The sequence below is a fragment of the Poecile atricapillus genome, chromosome W, assembly GCF_030490865.1.
Source record: "Poecile atricapillus isolate bPoeAtr1 chromosome W, bPoeAtr1.hap1, whole genome shotgun sequence".
NCBI lineage: Eukaryota > Metazoa > Chordata > Aves > Passeriformes > Paridae > Poecile > Poecile atricapillus.
The window spans coordinates 32,292,351-32,309,862 of NC_081288.1; the positions used below are offsets into that span (position 1 = coordinate 32,292,351).

General features: G+C 35.8%; 1 protein-coding gene across 6 annotated transcripts in view; it reads left to right on the top strand.

Annotated features, from left to right (window-relative positions):
- Positions 1–17,512, top strand: part of LOC131591417 (nuclear receptor subfamily 2 group C member 1-like) — a 45,747-nt gene that overhangs the window by 27,222 nt on the left and 1,013 nt on the right. For all 6 annotated transcript variants that reach the window (XM_058862089.1, XM_058862095.1, XM_058862093.1 and 3 more), the window contains 9 exons: positions 798–977; positions 2,926–3,073; positions 3,175–3,265; positions 4,941–5,125; positions 8,379–8,541; positions 10,036–10,157; positions 13,236–13,375; positions 15,157–15,294; positions 17,330–17,435. In XM_058862089.1, coding sequence (XP_058718072.1) covers positions 798–977; positions 2,926–3,073; positions 3,175–3,265; positions 4,941–5,125; positions 8,379–8,541; positions 10,036–10,157; positions 13,236–13,375; positions 15,157–15,294; positions 17,330–17,435 — 1,273 coding nt within the window. The remainder of the gene's footprint in view (positions 1–797; positions 978–2,925; positions 3,074–3,174; positions 3,266–4,940; positions 5,126–8,378; positions 8,542–10,035; positions 10,158–13,235; positions 13,376–15,156; positions 15,295–17,329; positions 17,436–17,512) is intronic.

Sequence of the window (17,512 nt, forward strand, 5' to 3'; positions counted from 1 at the left end):
CCTAAATCAGGTCATTTTTGTTATTTATTTTGTAATGGGCCATAGGTATTTCAAGGATTTGTTGTTGTAACTAACTGCCGAGCATGCCTTCATCAATTCTTTTTAGTAATGTTTAGATTTTATGCAAAATCAAAATAATTTGCTTCTAAAAATAATTTTAAAAGTTACTTTTTGTAGTATATCATAGAAATTTTTATATTATACATAAAACTTGCAGAACTAGTCTTCAAAAAAAAGAGTCGTAGCTGTTCTACATTATTCTTTCATTGGTGTTTTACTGCAAGAGCTACATGTTAGGAAAATGAAAGTTGAAAGTAAAGCTTTGAAGTGATTGCCTCATGCTGTCAAATGCCATGTTTGCACTTTCCATGATTCCATTTGATTTAATGCATACAATTTCTACAGCTGAACTTGTAATGAGCAATCACGGGGCTTGTCTGTAGGTAAAATTACTAAAGAAATCTGTAAACTAAAATATTTTTTGCTGGGTTCTTCCTAATGTTTTCTAGCCTTTTTAACACTGTTTAACATGTCAACAGATAAGGTAATGATTTAATAAGCAACTTGTCTGTTTGTAAAATATTGTTTAAGTGCTTTGAACTAGAAAAATGGTTCACTTGCTTTTTTTATGTTGTTTTATAGCCCCAATATATTTTAAGATCTGTAACCCATGGGGAAAAACAAGTGTTCCTTTTCTGGGTAAAATAGCTTATACTTTGTTTTTAATAAATGTAAAGTCTAAAAAATAATACTATACTGTAAAATTAATGTCGCATTTTCTGTTATTTTATAACTAGGGCGTCATTATGGAGCAGTAACCTGTGAGGGATGCAAAGGATTCTTTAAAAGGAGTATACGTAAAAATTTAGTTTATTCCTGCCGAGGAACAAAAGACTGTGTCATAAACAAACACCACCGGAATCGCTGTCAGTATTGTAGGCTGCAGAGATGCATCGCCTTTGGGATGAAACAAGATTGTAAGTCTGAATAAGAGCAAACTGCTTTACCTGGCAGCTACTTTGTGCTACAAAAGATATGCTTTATATAGATACAAATTGTTGCCTTGGTTACATACTTTTAAGTCATTGTATCTTTCCTTTAAAGAATTGTAAAGTTTGGTGTATCAGAAATATTAAATGCTTTCAGGTGTTTGCTTTAAAAGCTTAATAAGCTCCATTCCATGTGATGAAAGTGAATGAATTGTTACTCCTATATGGCAAATATCAAAAATGTCTGCATTTTTTCTGGTCCAGTTCAACTTCTTTATGGGTAAATTAAGCTACTGAGCTTCTTGAACTCTACCTCCTTTTCAGTTTTTCCATAGCTGAGATTACTGGCAGTTGCTGTTCACTTTTGGCAAAGCTCTTCAGAGACAGTTATTCACAAGGCATAGATCCATAGTGATCTAAAGTTCAGTTCTTTCCAATTCCTGCAGATTCCAAGTTGCTTTTTAGCTTTCCATACATTAGATCTAGTGGTATTGTAGTATCAAAATACTAAATATACAGAAAATGACGCAAAACACAAATTCTTAAGACCTAATACTGTGATGCTGTTGTAGTACATACAGTATTGGTCTTGTTGTCTGCTCTCTGTCATCCTGCGCTTCTTTTACTGACCCTCTTGAACCTCTGTGGACATTTTCCTCCTTACAGCCCTGCTTCTGTCAGCAGAAATCAGTAACACAGAGGAAATTAATTCAGAAAGGGAGGAAAAGCTGGGGCAGTGAAAGTGGATCTTTACCCTCTAGTTCAGCTGGCAGTAAGTAAGAAAAGGCCCTTCCACAGAAGACTTTTTAAGCAGAACAAAATCACTGGGCTTAGGGATCAGAAGGCAGGAAAATAATCTCTGGGCCATGGGGGAACATTGAGTGAGGGAGAGGGTTGTTTGGTGATAAGAAGTTAATATTCTCATTCCTCAGTGGTATGGGGAAAGAAAACTTAGGATGGTCTTGGACTGTAGCTCCCTCAGTGAGGGTTATTTGTCTCTTGAAGAAGCCTTGGTCTTTTCTCAGCCAAGTGAGACACTGCTACTGAGCACAGCATTTGCAAAGGAAGATGAAATACTTGCCTCCATCTCCCACTCTTTAAAGCACTATTTGTGGGTTGCAGGCTAACTTCAACAGCATTGTCGATACTTAATATTACAACACTTGGGGTTTAAGATACTTATTAGTGTAAAAATTTTAATTTCATCACAGTCTACTGCTGTCTTGAAAAGTTTTTAATTTCTTTATCTGAAATGACACATTTTTCACATTTCCACGTTTTTCCCATAGGGGATGATACTGTAAGTTTAATTTTAATGTTCAAAGCAAGGTGATATATCTGTAGGTAAAGCCTGGATTCATTCCACCTTTTGTTTCACTGAGTCATTCAAATTAAAAATCCACTTCTTCTCTGAAGTCAGTGACTGTGGGTCAGGGTGTTGCCCAGATTGATCTTAAATGGTCTGAACTGAACTTTGTGCATGTACCTTTTCCCATGTATTGTCTGAGGTCCTAACTTGAGAAGCTTCTTTAAGTGACTGAGGTTACATGGGTTCAACACAGACCCACAATCCATAGAAAAACATACCATGAGTCCTTTACAAAAGACGTAAGAGTGTGAGATAGTGAAGCCCAGAGAATGAGAAGCTTTAAGCTTCCACTTCGATTCAAATTAAAAATGCGGGGATGTCTCTCTTAATTGTAACTTAAAAATCTTATATATGTTTGAGCTCAGACTTTCATCATTTCACTTAGAACTCATCAAGTCAGTGTGCTGGTTTTTATCCAACTTGTTAGCTTGTTGGTCATGGGATATATTTTATATATATTTTAGTTATTTTCAGAATTATTATTAAAATCAAATAATAATTAAAAAAATATTATTTCTTATTCTGTAATTCAGGGTGTGATTTAATGGTTGGGTATTATTTCTGTAGCTGTACAGTGTGAGAGGAAACCTATTGAAGTGTCAAGAGAAAAATCTTCTAACTGTGCAGCTTCTACAGAAAAGATCTACATTCGGAAAGATCTTCGTAGTCCATTAGCCGCAACCCCAACTTTTGTAACAGACAATGAAACAGCAAGGTATGTAAATTGTATTCAGAAGTGGCTCTCTCTGTCTTCTGAAAAAGGAAAATTCAATTTTAAAATTAATTAGAATTAAAACTTCTGCTGTTTTCTGTCAGATCACCGGGTTTGCTGGAATCAGGAATGTTTGTTAACATTCATCCATCTGCAATAAAAAGTGAACCTACTGTGCTGATGACTCCAGATCAGGTATGTGGCGATATGACTGATATAGTAAGTAGAGCTAATTGATGTGATTGTATATGTAAGGAGAGAAGGGTGTTCTATTTGGTTAAATTAATTTTCAAAATACTGCTTTACAACATTCACCAGTGTTACAAATGCCTTCTCTTTACAAGAATCCTCTTAGCCTCACACAGTGATGCTAAAAACATGACAAAGTAAATGCCCTTCCTTCACATTTTTAGCGAGCCTGAAGGGCTGTATTATTTTAATTTTTTGGTTTGGGATAATTCTGATACTTGGCTTGCTCTTTCGTACAAATAAAGTGAGGTGCTCACAAAACTTCTCATGGCACTATCACAGTGCCATGTGTAAATATTGTTGGATTTTTTCCTCCTAATCACTATTTTTTTGGCAAAGCCTGATAAGACCTATCTCATTGACAATTTTATTTCTGAGCTGGTTTCCTTGGTTTCCATTTTGTTGCACTTACTGATCCACCAAAGCCATGTGATAACTTCCTCACATATGCACAATAGGAAGCATTTATGTTTTTCTAGCTGATAATAAATTACCCCATGGGAGAATAGATTGTAAGAGAATAGAGCTAGTGCTGCAGGCAGTCTTGCCCCTGATAAGTTCAGCTGTGTAAGACAGGTGACCAGCATTGAAGGAGAAGTGTGAAATGCTGATGTGAACAATGGCAAAAGAGTAGAAGGGCATGTAGGCGTTATGCATGTGAGAGAAGAGGTATAAAGAGTTAGGAGGAGAGAGGTGCTGGTGTTGGAACTAGTAGGTCATGCTGTGAGAGGAAGGTATCTGTGTTGCGAGATGCTACTCTTGGGATTGTAACACAGAGAAAGTTTGAAGGCTTTAATAAACTGCTGATGCTTGCTGCTATCTTTGGTGTTAGTCTTTTGAGCCCTACATCCATCAGGGGAAGTTTTTAGATAACAAGGGACTGATGCTGGTGTCAGTCATGTGACCACAGTCAAATTGGTGCCTTGTTTTAGGGATGGATGACAGCAAATGGTGCCCCATGTGAGGAGTGACTGATAACAACCTTGTACTGTTTTCATGCATTTTGCTTTGCTTGCTCTGTCTGGTGTTGGCAGCAGCATACTTGTCTGTAATAATGTACTTTTTTTTTTTTTCTGGGACAGTGGGTCACGTCTTATTGCCTATGTGAGCTGCTAGCTAGTACTGAATCACTTGTTTCCTTTGCAGTAGAATAAAGACATAAACACCAAAAAGGCCACAGCAGAATTCTTTTTCTGCTTGCTTATAAAGGTGACTTTTCATGCATTCTTTCTTCTCAGATGCTCTTCTACCCTATTACCACTGACTCATTTACATAGGGAAGGAAGATGCTAAAAATATAATCTAGAGCAGTTTTATATTCCTGGTGATGGACTAGTGTGTAGAGATATGCAGTCTTCTTTCGGCACATGCTTACCATCAGTAGTATTCTTTCTGAAAGAAATAGGCCACTATTACTTTTACAATTAAATGTCAAAATATATTTTAGATGCAGTGCAGTGTCTAATTGCTTTATTGTGGTTATCCATGTACTGAAAAGAGTTTTCTTACAGATATATCTCTGCATATGTTCTATTCTTCATTTATGTGAAAGTTAGGCTCTTCTCTTGCAGGTTAACTGCTGCCAATTAACTGAGAATTAAAAGCTGTTCTTCTCCCTTAGGTAGAAGCATGTCAAGGAGATTTAAGTACACTGGCAAATGTGGTGACTTCATTAGCAAATCTCAGTAAATGCAAGGACATGTCACAAAGCAGTACAGAGCTATCCATGATCGAAAGTTTGAGTAATGGAGATGCATCGTTATCTGAACTCAAGCAAGAAGAACAAGCTAGTAGTGATGTTACAAGGTAAGGCATGCTACACTTAAAAATACTATCCTTTTCAAGAGGAGGCCTCTGTCACTTCAGTCCAGTCAATTAGTTAAATCATCACACTGTGGGAAATTTATCTGCTTTAAAAGTAATGGTAATATTAGCATAAGCTCATGTAGAAGAAAACTATATTAAGATTCTTCCAAGTGAAATGAAAAGAAAGTTCCATTAGAGAAATAAATCCTTTTAGTTGTTTTGTACTTGAAATTAATTTCAGTATAAATGCTCAGTATAAATGATTATCTTACCTTAGTATGGCCAACCAAAAGGTATGTTAGGTCTTTGTACCTTGCATCATCCTGCAAAACTTGTTCTTAAGAGATCTCATCTGTGTGACAGCTAAGTGCCTGTAACTATTAATCGCATTAAAAGCTTTTAAAGCATTTTCCTTCTGCACAGGAGAAGTTACAGAATTCTTAATATTAATACATTCACTGAGTATCTTCCAGACTTGTATCTTGCACTGGTTTTAACTGAGCCATTGTAGTGAGTGTATGTGTTAGGTGTATATACAGAACTATACGGAACATCCACAGCTATTCCATCAGTCGCAGTCATGTTCTTTCTTGGTTGTCATCTCATGCTTCTGACTGCTGTCCCAGCAACGTTCTTTAACACAACATCTACATTTTACATGCTGTTCTGAAAGTGTGTGTGGAGTAAATCTGTTAAGGGGAAAAAGGTGGGCATAGAGTGACTGAAATATCTGATTTCCCCTGTGCTCTCTACTGGTTTGTGTAATTGCAAGCAGATTACGTTTTTACTGCTCCTTTCTTTATATACTACTTAGAAAGTCAGTCTGACTTTATAGATGGTGATTTGGGCCTTTGCTGTGTCCTCCTAGGTAAAGAATATTGGAATATGCCATGTAAATGGTACTATTACATGTGCTGATAGACATCATTCAATACTGTGGCTGAGATGTTGTAATCTTATATTTGCTGAGACTTCCAGATGCTTATTTTTACCAACTTCAGGGTTTCTGTTCAGTTTTAGAAATCTGCCTGTGAAAGGGCATCAGGTTATCTCAGCCAGAGAGCTTTGAAAGAGCTCTGACTTGATGTATTTTTGTCAAGTAGGCTACCTAATGGTTGTATAGTGGGGAGGTTAGAGTTAAACATTGCTGTGAAAGGGAAGTTATTCCAAGAGAAACTAAAATTTTTGTCTAAATTTTTGATCTCCCTGTCAGGCCCAATGCCAGCATGATCTAACAGACACAGATATAATTGAGGAAGAAAAGTTTAAGGGACTTCAGAGAGCACTTCAGAGAGCAGATAGATATTTCATCTATCCATGCTTTTCATGTATTTTATTATATTCTGCTTGCAGTAGTTATGATTTCACTTTTGCTGACATAGGCTACAACTTTTGCTGCAAGCACCCCACTGCTTTTATATTGTGATTTTACATGCCTTGTCTTCTAATGCTTCATGATGTTCTTTCTTTACAGTTTATCTGCAGTCCTATATATCTGTTGATGACTGAGACTGACAAAAAGAGAAACAAAATTATTTGTAGCAAAGGATATCAAAGCTATGTATTTTAATGTTGATTATGCCTTGTTTTCTCACTTTGTGGGCTAGATTTTCATAGCTCCCAGGCAAGTTTTGTTCTAGATTCTTTTTTCTGTGGTGTTTTACTTTACAGACATTGCTCATGTTGGAGCTTTGTGTAGGAAAGGACTCACATTATTGAGCCATGAGGAAGCAAAGCTGCTACTGATTTCTGCTGGCTTACTACTGGCAGTTTGAGATAAGAGGGAGAAGATTTCTTTGAAGGCAACATCGAAGAATGAGTTGGGAAAAAGTGTCATGGGCAGACATGGTTAACAAGTGTACATGCCCACGCTATTTAAAAAGGACTCTTCAGCCTGTGCTAGAATAAATACAGGATAGTGACAGATGCATGTGACATTTACCTTTTGGGGAAAGGGGAAGTCTTGCTCCTCTCTTAAATTTCTGTCCATGCCACATGAAAAGCCCTGCAGAGATCCTGTTGTTTCTTAAAAGCAGCTGTCACTGAGCTGTTGTGTTTGCCTGTTCTACCTAAGACTGCAAAGAGTGAATTGTGGAAGACCTGAAACTCAGATCTTGTAGCAGGAATCCATAGAATAGTTTCTAGAGCTGAGCCATGAATGCCTTCCCTTTGTGCCAACTTTGTACATACCAGAGACAGGAGATGGCCCAGGTATGTCTGTATAGTCCACTCGTGTATGCCCCAGTCACCCTCGTGCACACATCAAGGTACTTAGGACCAAAAAAGTAGTTCATTTACCATCCCAAGCCTTTAGGCAGTGTCAGCAGCTCTGTGATATTTCATTTGGTTGTGTGTAGTTATGTTAAATAGCTCAATTTTTTTAGCATGTTAGTGAATTCATATAGCTAGAGAGTGTGGGGATAGAGAAGGTAGCCAAGTTCTATCCCAGATTTTGGAATTAAATCAGTGATTTTTAGACTCTGTGGTAATAAACATGTCTATAAATTGAGAATGAGCTCTATTTACAAGCTGATAATCAGCTTTTGTAAAGTTTTCAGGCCTCAGTGCATAAGTTTTTCAGCATGCAACACTGTATAGAAATGTTGCTGTTCCCAGGATATGTCATCTGTCTGTAGGCAGTGATCAAGTCTATGTATTTTTGAGTAAATATATCTGTGCTTGTCCTGACATCTGCCCTCTAGCATTTGTGCTTGTGAAAGCCAAGAATCACTGCCACGCAGCAGAGGGTACTGGATTTTATTGAAAGCATGGGAGTACTTTCTCTTACATATTTTGGAGCAGTCTTTTCAAATTTTATTTGAAAAATCTTAACTGAAACTCATTACTTAACAAAAAAAAATCTTACTCTGTGCTTCATAGCTTTAAAAGCCTGTAAAATTTATACATGCAGTAAGTGACTATAACAGCAGTCTGGTGATCTTGTCCTCAAAATGCTCACGCCAGCGCTCTCGGTGAACATCACTAAAGAGATCTTGAAAAGCAAACTGTGATTCAGCAGCACAGCCAATATGTCAAAACTGTGAATTTGTTGGCAACAAGTGTAAACAGGATCTGCTGCTAATTTTTGTTTCAGAGTTTAGTGGAATGTCAGGAAAAGCATGCTACTGACTTATTTCCCAAATCTCACTCTTTGAAACAGACTTCTACATGCAGGTTTCAGACTTGTGCAGGTTCCTCTTAAATTGAAATGGTCTCTAAAATGAATTTTTTTTTTTTGTTTGTGATCTTACAGGGCATTTGATACTCTTGCAAAAGCATTAAATCCAGGAGAGAGCTCAGCATGCCAGAACTCTGAAAGTGTTGACGCCAGTGCACAGCTGCTTGGTGGAGAAACAAACATGAACATTGTTGAAATAGAGGGGCCACTACTCAGTGATGCTCATGTAGCATTCAGGGTACTGAATACTTTCTTAATGTTGACTCTATAACTATTTTGACATTGAGATGTACAATAATGATCTGACTAAATTTTATTTTGAATTTCTTAGAGGAGCATTTGTTCAGGTATTGGCATTAATTTGCATTTAATGAACTGTTTTTGTTCACTGGTTAATTCTTTGTTTGGGAGAAAGTACTGTGCTCTGCAGTGGTTGAGCTGCACTGGTTATTTTATAGTTTTTTACCTTTAAAAGTACTGGGTAATCCGTACAAAAGGATTTAAATAGACAAAGTATTGGCATGAAGCAGAGTCAGCATTTTATTGCATGAAGCAGAGGTAGCATCCACATTCTCACTTGTTAATGGCTGGATCTGATGCGACCTGCAACAGGATTTTGAGACTTAAAAGTGTATTTGTCAGTTTCTTCTTTGCGTAGATACGCTATTTTAGCATGTTTGTAATTGACTTGCATACAGTTTCTGTGTTAGTTAGATGTATATATTTTCTGGATTTACTTCTCATTTTATAAGCTTGCAGAAATTCCTTCTATTTTTTTTCATCATCTTATTTTTCGTGGACAAATCAAAAAGCTTCATCATCTGAAAACTTAGTAACTAACAGGGATTTGGTTAAACTTTTCCCCTCTTATCAGCATTTGTTTTGATCAAATTAACGTCTCTAATGCAAATTTCAGGGTTTGTTTTTTTTTTAACTGCATTACCCAGAACATGTTAAAAAGAATTAATTTCTGAAGACAGAATTACAAGTTCTAAGCTATTTTGGGTCAAATCATTCTTCACATATGCATGTAACGCCACTAATTTTACTTACTAACATTTTGAAGGGTCCTTTCTGATGTAGTTATGTTGGTTATAGTTTTTGGACTTGGGAACAGCAGTGTATTAGGTATTTTACTTAAACACCAAAAAGATTTCTCATGTATTTATTTGTAAAATATTAATTAAAAGTGAAAAAAAAAGATGTTTTGAGCAATAGAACTCCCTCTCCCTCCCTCTCCCTCCCTCTCCCTCCCTCTCCCTCCCTCTCCCTCCCTCTCCCTCCCTCTCCCTCCCTCTCCCTCCCTCTCCCTCCCTCTCCCTCCCTCTCCCTCCCTCTCCCTCGGACTTGTAATTCCTCGAATGTAAGCAACTTCATTTCAGTTTACAATGATTCTTCTCTGTTATTCTTTGAGAATGTCACAGATTTTGAAATTTGAGGTTTTCCATTTCCAGTTGTCCCAGATATGAACCTTTATCTATGAATCAAACTTTGTCTTTTTTGTTGCTTTGTAGGTATATAACACAGCATGTAATGGTGTGGCTAATAATGCAAAAGGCAGGCATTCAGTTTTGTGTCAGGATTATACCTTTTTTATTTAATGAACAATTTTATTTTTTCCCTTAAAAGAAACTCAAATTACTGATTTCTTCCTAAACATATTATGAAGAAAACAAAATAACTGTCTTACACTCTCTCCTTTTTTTCATCCTACTTTTTCTTTTTTTTGCAGCTCACCATGCCTTCTCCTATGCCTGATTATCTTAATGTTCACTATATCTGTGAGTCTGCCTCCAGATTGCTTTTCTTGTCCATGCACTGGGCACGTTCCATTCCATCTTTCCAAGCTTTGGGGTAAGTGTTCATTTACTCTATACACTTACATTGTGGATATGTGGTTTTGAATTTTTGGGTTTTGCTGTCTTCTTCAGGGACTTCTAAAACATAAAACTACTAATTAAAATTGTTATAAATCTTAATTGTAAGGTAAATTTTCTGAATCAAAACCACTCCAAATTTGAGTCCAAATTCAGGACTTTGGTTGGGTTTTGTAAGAAAAAGGAGTAGATTTAAAACAATTGAATACCCACAAACTGTTGCTTCTTAAATATATTTTGAGAAAGTGGGAATTTCTGTCAGCTTTTTAATAGCTACAGCTCTGTGCTACATCCTGATGCTTATCAGGCAATCACCAAAAAGATGCTCCTGTCTGAATCCCCAAAATTTTTATCCTTATAAGATGAATTACTAGTAATAATTTTGCCTTTAATAACCTACGTGAGGAAAATGGTTAGCTAGATTCAGCAAACATTCAGAATGAAAATGTCTAATATCAGAGTATTCCCCAAAAATAAATGACTCCTGTAACCAAAAGGTAATTTTAACTGTTCTTCTTACAGTTTGTATGGCATCCTGCTTCTCCATCACAATTCAGTGTATTGCTTAAAATTTTTAAGTTCACTTTCGTAGTCCATTACTGGTCATCATGAAAAAAACATGTCCAAACTACATGGGAAAAACTGTTTTATTTTATATTTAGAAGTAACCTTATGAAGATACATCAAACAAATAAAGATACTCTATCAGCTGTGACATAAATGGTGAATAAATCATGTTAGTTTGTTCTCATCTGCAGCGTTTTCTGTTTAATTAAATATCAAAATAGCCTGTGACTGTGGCAGCAGAGAGAATTCCTCTTTTAAAATGAGGGATTGTCCCCTTTTCCAGGAAAGCTGTCAAAAGCAGGATGATCTATTATTACCATTTGTGTTTACTCAGATGCTTCAGCCAAGTGATTCTACAGTTTTTAATGAAAGTTATTGTATTGTGTGTAATTAAGCCTGTGTTTTGGGGAAGGAAAAAGGAATATTGTATAAAGTTAATAGTAAGGGTAAAAAAACAGGTAAATATGATGTCTTGTTTTAGTAGAAATTGTTGACCTGCAGAATTACAAAATACATAGCAAATAGACATAGTATATTATGTCATTCTAAGTTTTAAAAAGTTTTTTTGTTACAGAGAAACAATGTAAATTTAGTACAAATTGGTATTCTAACAACAAATGGGAATTTCTTGAAAATAAAATGCAGTACAGAAGACCTCTCTCTTCTAAAAGATTTAACAAGAAAAGACTGCACATGGTCTTTTTATCTGTTATTTCACAATATATTTTTCTGCTTAAAAATATGGAGGAGTAAGATGCCATAATAGTGTTAATATTCACCTGTAATAGCATGTATAGACCCAACAAAGATCATGGGCAACAGTATAATAAATAACATAAATTCACAGTTTTCCTTTAGAGCACTTAAAATGTAAACTATTTTCAAGTGGAGATTTATTTGAAATGAATGCAGCCCTTATAGTTGGATGATTACATTATTACATATTACATGATTATTATACATTATTACATTATATCCTATAATTTTGACTTCCAGAAGGGTGACTCATTTCACTTTTAAACTGAAGAGAAATTTATGAAACATGATAGTAATGATTTTATAAGGAAGATGGATAATTGTACCTGGGTTGTTTTCTCCTCAGGCAAACATTCTCCATTAGTCACAGCAGGATAGTTGCCTTTGACCTAATGATGTAGTTAATGATGCCAGATACTGATTAGTTCATCTTCCTGCATGGGCATCTCTGTTCACAAGAGATTTTCCTACTGAAACTGTCACCAAGCTGGTTACAGCCTCTTAGTTTTGTGAGGCTGCTTAAGCAAACTTAAGAACTGGCTCTGGTGTAACTTTGATCAGCTATAAAGATGCTGTAGATGACATGTTTATCTACACACACGTATCAGAGGAGTAGCTAGTATGCCCTGTTTTCAGTGGTCTCAGCATAGTCCCTTTAAATATGTTAAAGGATATGAGCAAAAATGCGACAAATATATGCAGAAGCTGCATGTACAGTATCATGTCTACCACAACAAGAACTTGATCCTAATGAAAAATACTGCTCTAAGTAAGCTCTCAGTAGTCCAGTTAAGGACGTCTGTGTATACCTGCCATTTGGCATCTTAGTATTGCACTAAATCATCAGAACTGTTCTTGAAGATTGTATCAACATTCTTGCAAAAATCCATTCCACTGTATTTTTGTAGTTGAAATCCTACTTTAATATGCTTTTCTTCTTTGATAGATCTTGATCTATTTTCATTATTCACTGGCTAAAACTGAAACGTGGTACCTGAATTTGACTCCTTTCTGGTGGGATTTACTTTCTAAGGTACAGAGCTCTTGTTAAGCTCTGAGTGTTAGAGATGCTTGGCATTACTGAAAATTAGGTTACTAATATGGAAGTGACTGAATATTAATTGATACATTTAATTTTAAGCTACGAAATTAAAATTTAAGCTAAGAAATCCTTACGACTGGTATTTGTACTTTGAAGTCTATATTTCAAACCTTATTCCAAACTTGAAAAGGATGCAGAAAGTAGCAGTCTGCAAGCTCAGAAGCTTGATCACCCATGTTCCATTTCACCTGTATCTTTAATTAAAAAATTATACCAACCTGTCAATTTTCAAGTAAAAAAAAGAAAAAGACTCCTGAGTCGGTTCTGCATCCACAGTACAGGAGAAGTGCAATCTTTTTTTGTCCATGTATATAAATGTTGTCCCAAATGCTAAGAAAATTAGCGTGATGCAATACATTGTGGCAGTTGTCATTTACTGTAACCTCAGCTTACTTTTGTAATAGAAATCTATCTCCTTTAAGGTAATTTAAACGAAAATTTATTGCTTCACAAAAGTCACTTTAAACCAGATATTTTAATTTTAGCAGGCAAAGAAAAATTATGCAGAACTTCATTTTGGTCTTGGTTGTAATGATTTAATTAGATTAATGTTTTATGACGTGTTTTTCAAATTTAAAAAAAGTGTAAATGCAAATGGCTGTTTTATTAAATTATTGTGCTTTTTAATAGACAGGATAACAGCATATCATTAGTAAAAGCCTGCTGGAATGAACTTTTTACGCTTGGTCTAGCACAATGCTCACAAGTTATGAATGTGGCAACGATCTTAGCTGCTTTTGTTAATCACCTTCAAGGCAGTTTACAACAAGGTAAGGTGTACACTGCACGTGCCAGACTTGGGGAATTACTTGATGTTTTTTAAGTTTTTAAAGTGCACAGAAGCTCTTTATTTGTCCTTCAGTTGTTATTATAAATTTATTGTTTAAAGAATTTCATGTTAGTATTGAAACAAAATGATGCGAGCAACTACAGTCCACAAGATAGAATTTTTTAGCAATTTTGCAAACATCAGCTATGCTAATATTTACCTCCAAATGAAAAAAACACCATTATTTTTATACGTTATAATGTGTAGTAGTGTTCTGCTGTCTGTTAATATCGCTAGCCCAAATTAGGAATATTTTGGGCAGTATCAACATTAAGGACACAAGAGTATTGTGACTATGATTCCTCTGTATGAAGGATACAAAGTAAAGAATGACTCGCCTGTCCTTGTTCTTCATGGCTGTGACACAAAACAGCTGAATGCCAAGGTGGTGATACATAACTTGGCTTGTTGACTTTTAGTCTACGTGGAAGCCTTCAACACATCTCCCCTAGGTACACTTTGTTCCTTGTTAATCCCATGTCCTGCATCTTTGGCACATTTTTCATTCAAATGAAAGACATGTCAGTTGGCCTCTTTAATTCTATCCTTCTAAGCAGGAGGGGGAGTCTTTTAGCTAAGCTTTGTGTGCTTGTGGATACAAGGTTGTCAGTTAACTAAAAGGTAACCAGTCAATAATAGTATAGTCTTCATCTGTTCACAGTCATAGCACTTTATTCATAAGGTAGATGCACATACAAATATCTAAGCATTTTCAGATTTAACTAAATTTTTGAGTTGTTTGCTATTAGGAATATGAAAATTCATTGTTGTTGATGCTATGCAAATGCCAATTGGTAAACTGGAAAAAAACAGCCTACCAGACTATAGATTTTCATCTTCTTTAAAGTAATTAAAGAACTATTTCCAATAATTTTTTGTGTTTTAAAAACATCCACAAGATCCTCCTATAAATAATGATACCTTAAAACAAATGAATCAAATCACAAGATGTACTGGATCAGCTAAAGGTACAAATCTGTGATTGTCTCTAGGGCAGATACGAATGGAATCTGAAAATTTTGGTCTATGTAATATTTAAAGTATGTTTACAAGAAAGGGTATTGTAGTAATTAGTCATGTTTTTATCATTATTACAAATACATATTTCTACCATTTAAATTAGGAATTCAGGTTGGCTGGAAGAACCAGTTGTGCAGCATGCCAGCTGCAGTATCTCAAAGAGATAGCAAGTTTGTGGAGTCTGCAGACTCTAGTTTGATGAGTTATGGAGGGAACATGGTTTTCAGGCTGTTTTGCTGTCTCAAGGGGAACAGCTCTGCACGAACCACATTCCCCTCAGTGCAAATCAGGGAAGGTGTACAGTACACCTTTCCTAGCAGTGGCATGGTCTGAAATAACCCATGAAGCTGTACACTGTCCTACCATGTGGCACCTGATCCTTAGACACAGAGCACAGGTCAGCAGTAGCAGTGTATGCTTTACTTAAAAAATCTCTTCCTTCCTTGATCATATCAAGCTCCAGTCCATGCCTGATTACTGGAAGCATTAGTGGCAGGAAGAGCCCTAACTGGAAGAGGTGAAAAAGAGTGTTAATATTCCATAACTGTTGGTGTCAGGATTATTCAGACCTAATAGGAATTTATAGATGGCATAGATTTCCCATTGTTTGCATCTAATAAAAAAATTATTTTTAAAATTCCAGTATGACCATGTTTTTTGCATGTGTGAACTTGGGAATTTTTTTTGTGTGTCTTTATTTAGATAAGCTGCCAACAGACAGAGGAAGACTAGTAATGGAGCATGTCTTCAAATTGCAAGAGTTTTGTAACAGCATGGTTAAGCTGTGTCTAGATGGATATGAATATGCATATTTGAAAGCAATTGTCCTCTTTAGTCCCGGTATGTAATCATTCCAAATGTAAAATTTTAATTTGTGCTACTTGTTGCCGTATAACTGTTTCATTATATGCAATATAATATATAATATTATATATATAAAATATTATATATACTGCCTCATTTGCTGAAGAATCTTGGAAGGTGTGTAAGAACTGCAGGAAGAGGAAGATTAATTTTTTAATGTGAACAGCTGAATGTTGCTGTGGGGACTTTTTTTGTGGGGGGACACTGATTCCTTTTATTGGCAGATTTTTATTCTTGGATGTGCCACTCATGTTTGGTTTTCTTTTTGTTGATTTGGGTTTTTGGTTGTTTTGGATTGTTTTTTTTTTTCTTTTCATTTATTTATTGCTTTTAATTCTGTGTCTCCTTTCTGGGGTACATTTTCTGAAGACCTGCAGTTTAATTTTCTGAAGTATTACTCTTGCACATCCAGGCGGGATGGATTGAAGTTGGGATTTAATATATAAAGACTATCTGGGCATCAGTTCTCACATTCAGAAATGCAGAAACATCACCTCCCTCCACACAGACAAAGCATATAGCATTCTGGTGAATGAATACCACAGACATTCACTTAGGTTATTATTTCTGTCTCCTAAACTATTTGCTGAATGTACTTTCAGTAGGATTACTAGACATACATTAGACAGTGAAGGTAATATAACTTAATTTCCCTTCTGGGTGATTAGTTTACAATAGGGAGGGAGCAAGGAGTCCTCTGGTTATGGTAGATATTTACTGAGTAGTAACATTGTACCCATATGCCTGGACTGTAGAAAGTTACAAAATTAATTTTCTTTATTTGAAAGTTGTAGAATTAACTTTTCACAAAAGGCATTCAGGTATTGTATCAGTAGCAGCAGACCTTAGATTCATCATTCAGAACTGGGACTTAATACAAAGCCAAAACCAGGTCTTCTGATGAAAGAAAAATGTACAAATCTCGAGTACTTCCTCTGTCTTCAAGAATTTTTTACTCTCACATTTAGGTGATTCAGCTGTGCCAAGCCAGCTGTTTGATTGCCACAAGACAGCCTTGGGCAAAGAGATTAGTGTACAGGGTGTGCCAAGAAGACTTGACATCTTTCTGAATGGCTGCAAGTGTACAAGCAGTGGTCCTCAAACTACTGTTTCCAGAAGTTGATTTCTTGCTGTGTTCCTGACATGGCTCTAAAAGCAGCAGCATGAAGTGATGCATTTTGCACATCAACTCTAACTCTTCATTGACGTGATTTGTCGTGCTGGTGTGAAAATAAAATTTTTATATTCAGACAGATGGATAATAAAATTACAGACCACGTAGAGAGTTCAGAATTACTGGATAATAATTTCCAAGAGTGACTTGGCAGTTAGGTTGATGTCCTCTCATTTTAGCAACACTTACATTTCAATTAAGTTCAAATCACTGCTAAAAATCATGATTAGCACATTTGAAATTTTTATACCAAATAGTTGAAACAGAACATTCTGTTACATACAAACCTATCTGAATTCAAAAAGCATTTGGACAACACTCTCAGGCACATGGTATGATTCTTGGCATGTCCTGTGCAGGCCCAGGAGTTGGACTTGATGATACTGATGGGTCAAATGCAGCATATTCTATGATTCAATGCTGTTTTCTGCATGTCTTAGGAAACAGTTTACAGCTTTTTATTCTGCTTCTTCCACTGATCTTAATTTTATCCTTCACTTTTCACCTATATCTGTGCATCCAGTGTTGCAGAAAATGTCAGTGTGTTGAAACAATCTTGTTTTACTGTTACACAGAGAACAGTTGTATCATCAAGATTAACGTAAACATTGCAAGCACTGAATTTATTTGAAATGTCTGATCATATTTATGGAAAATCAAGTAAAATATAAATGTAAAAGAGAAATATAAGGAGGTAAAGTAGTGTTTACCACTAAAACTGAAGTTGCTGCAGCTACTACATGATGATTTCAGTATGTTGACAACTGGATAGTCTATATGGATTTTAGTTCATTTTCTGTAGAACAGGTATAACGAAGAGGAGGGGTTTTTTTTCAGATCACCCAGGTCTAGAAAATGTGGTACAGATTGAGAAATTTCAAGAAAAAGCTTACATGGAGTTCCAAGACTACGTAACAAAGGCGTATCCAGATGATACTTACAGGTCTGTAAACTTAGGTGCTTACTTGACTGATTCTTTTTTCAGAGTCACTGATTTGTACAGTTTTCCATGTAACAGAT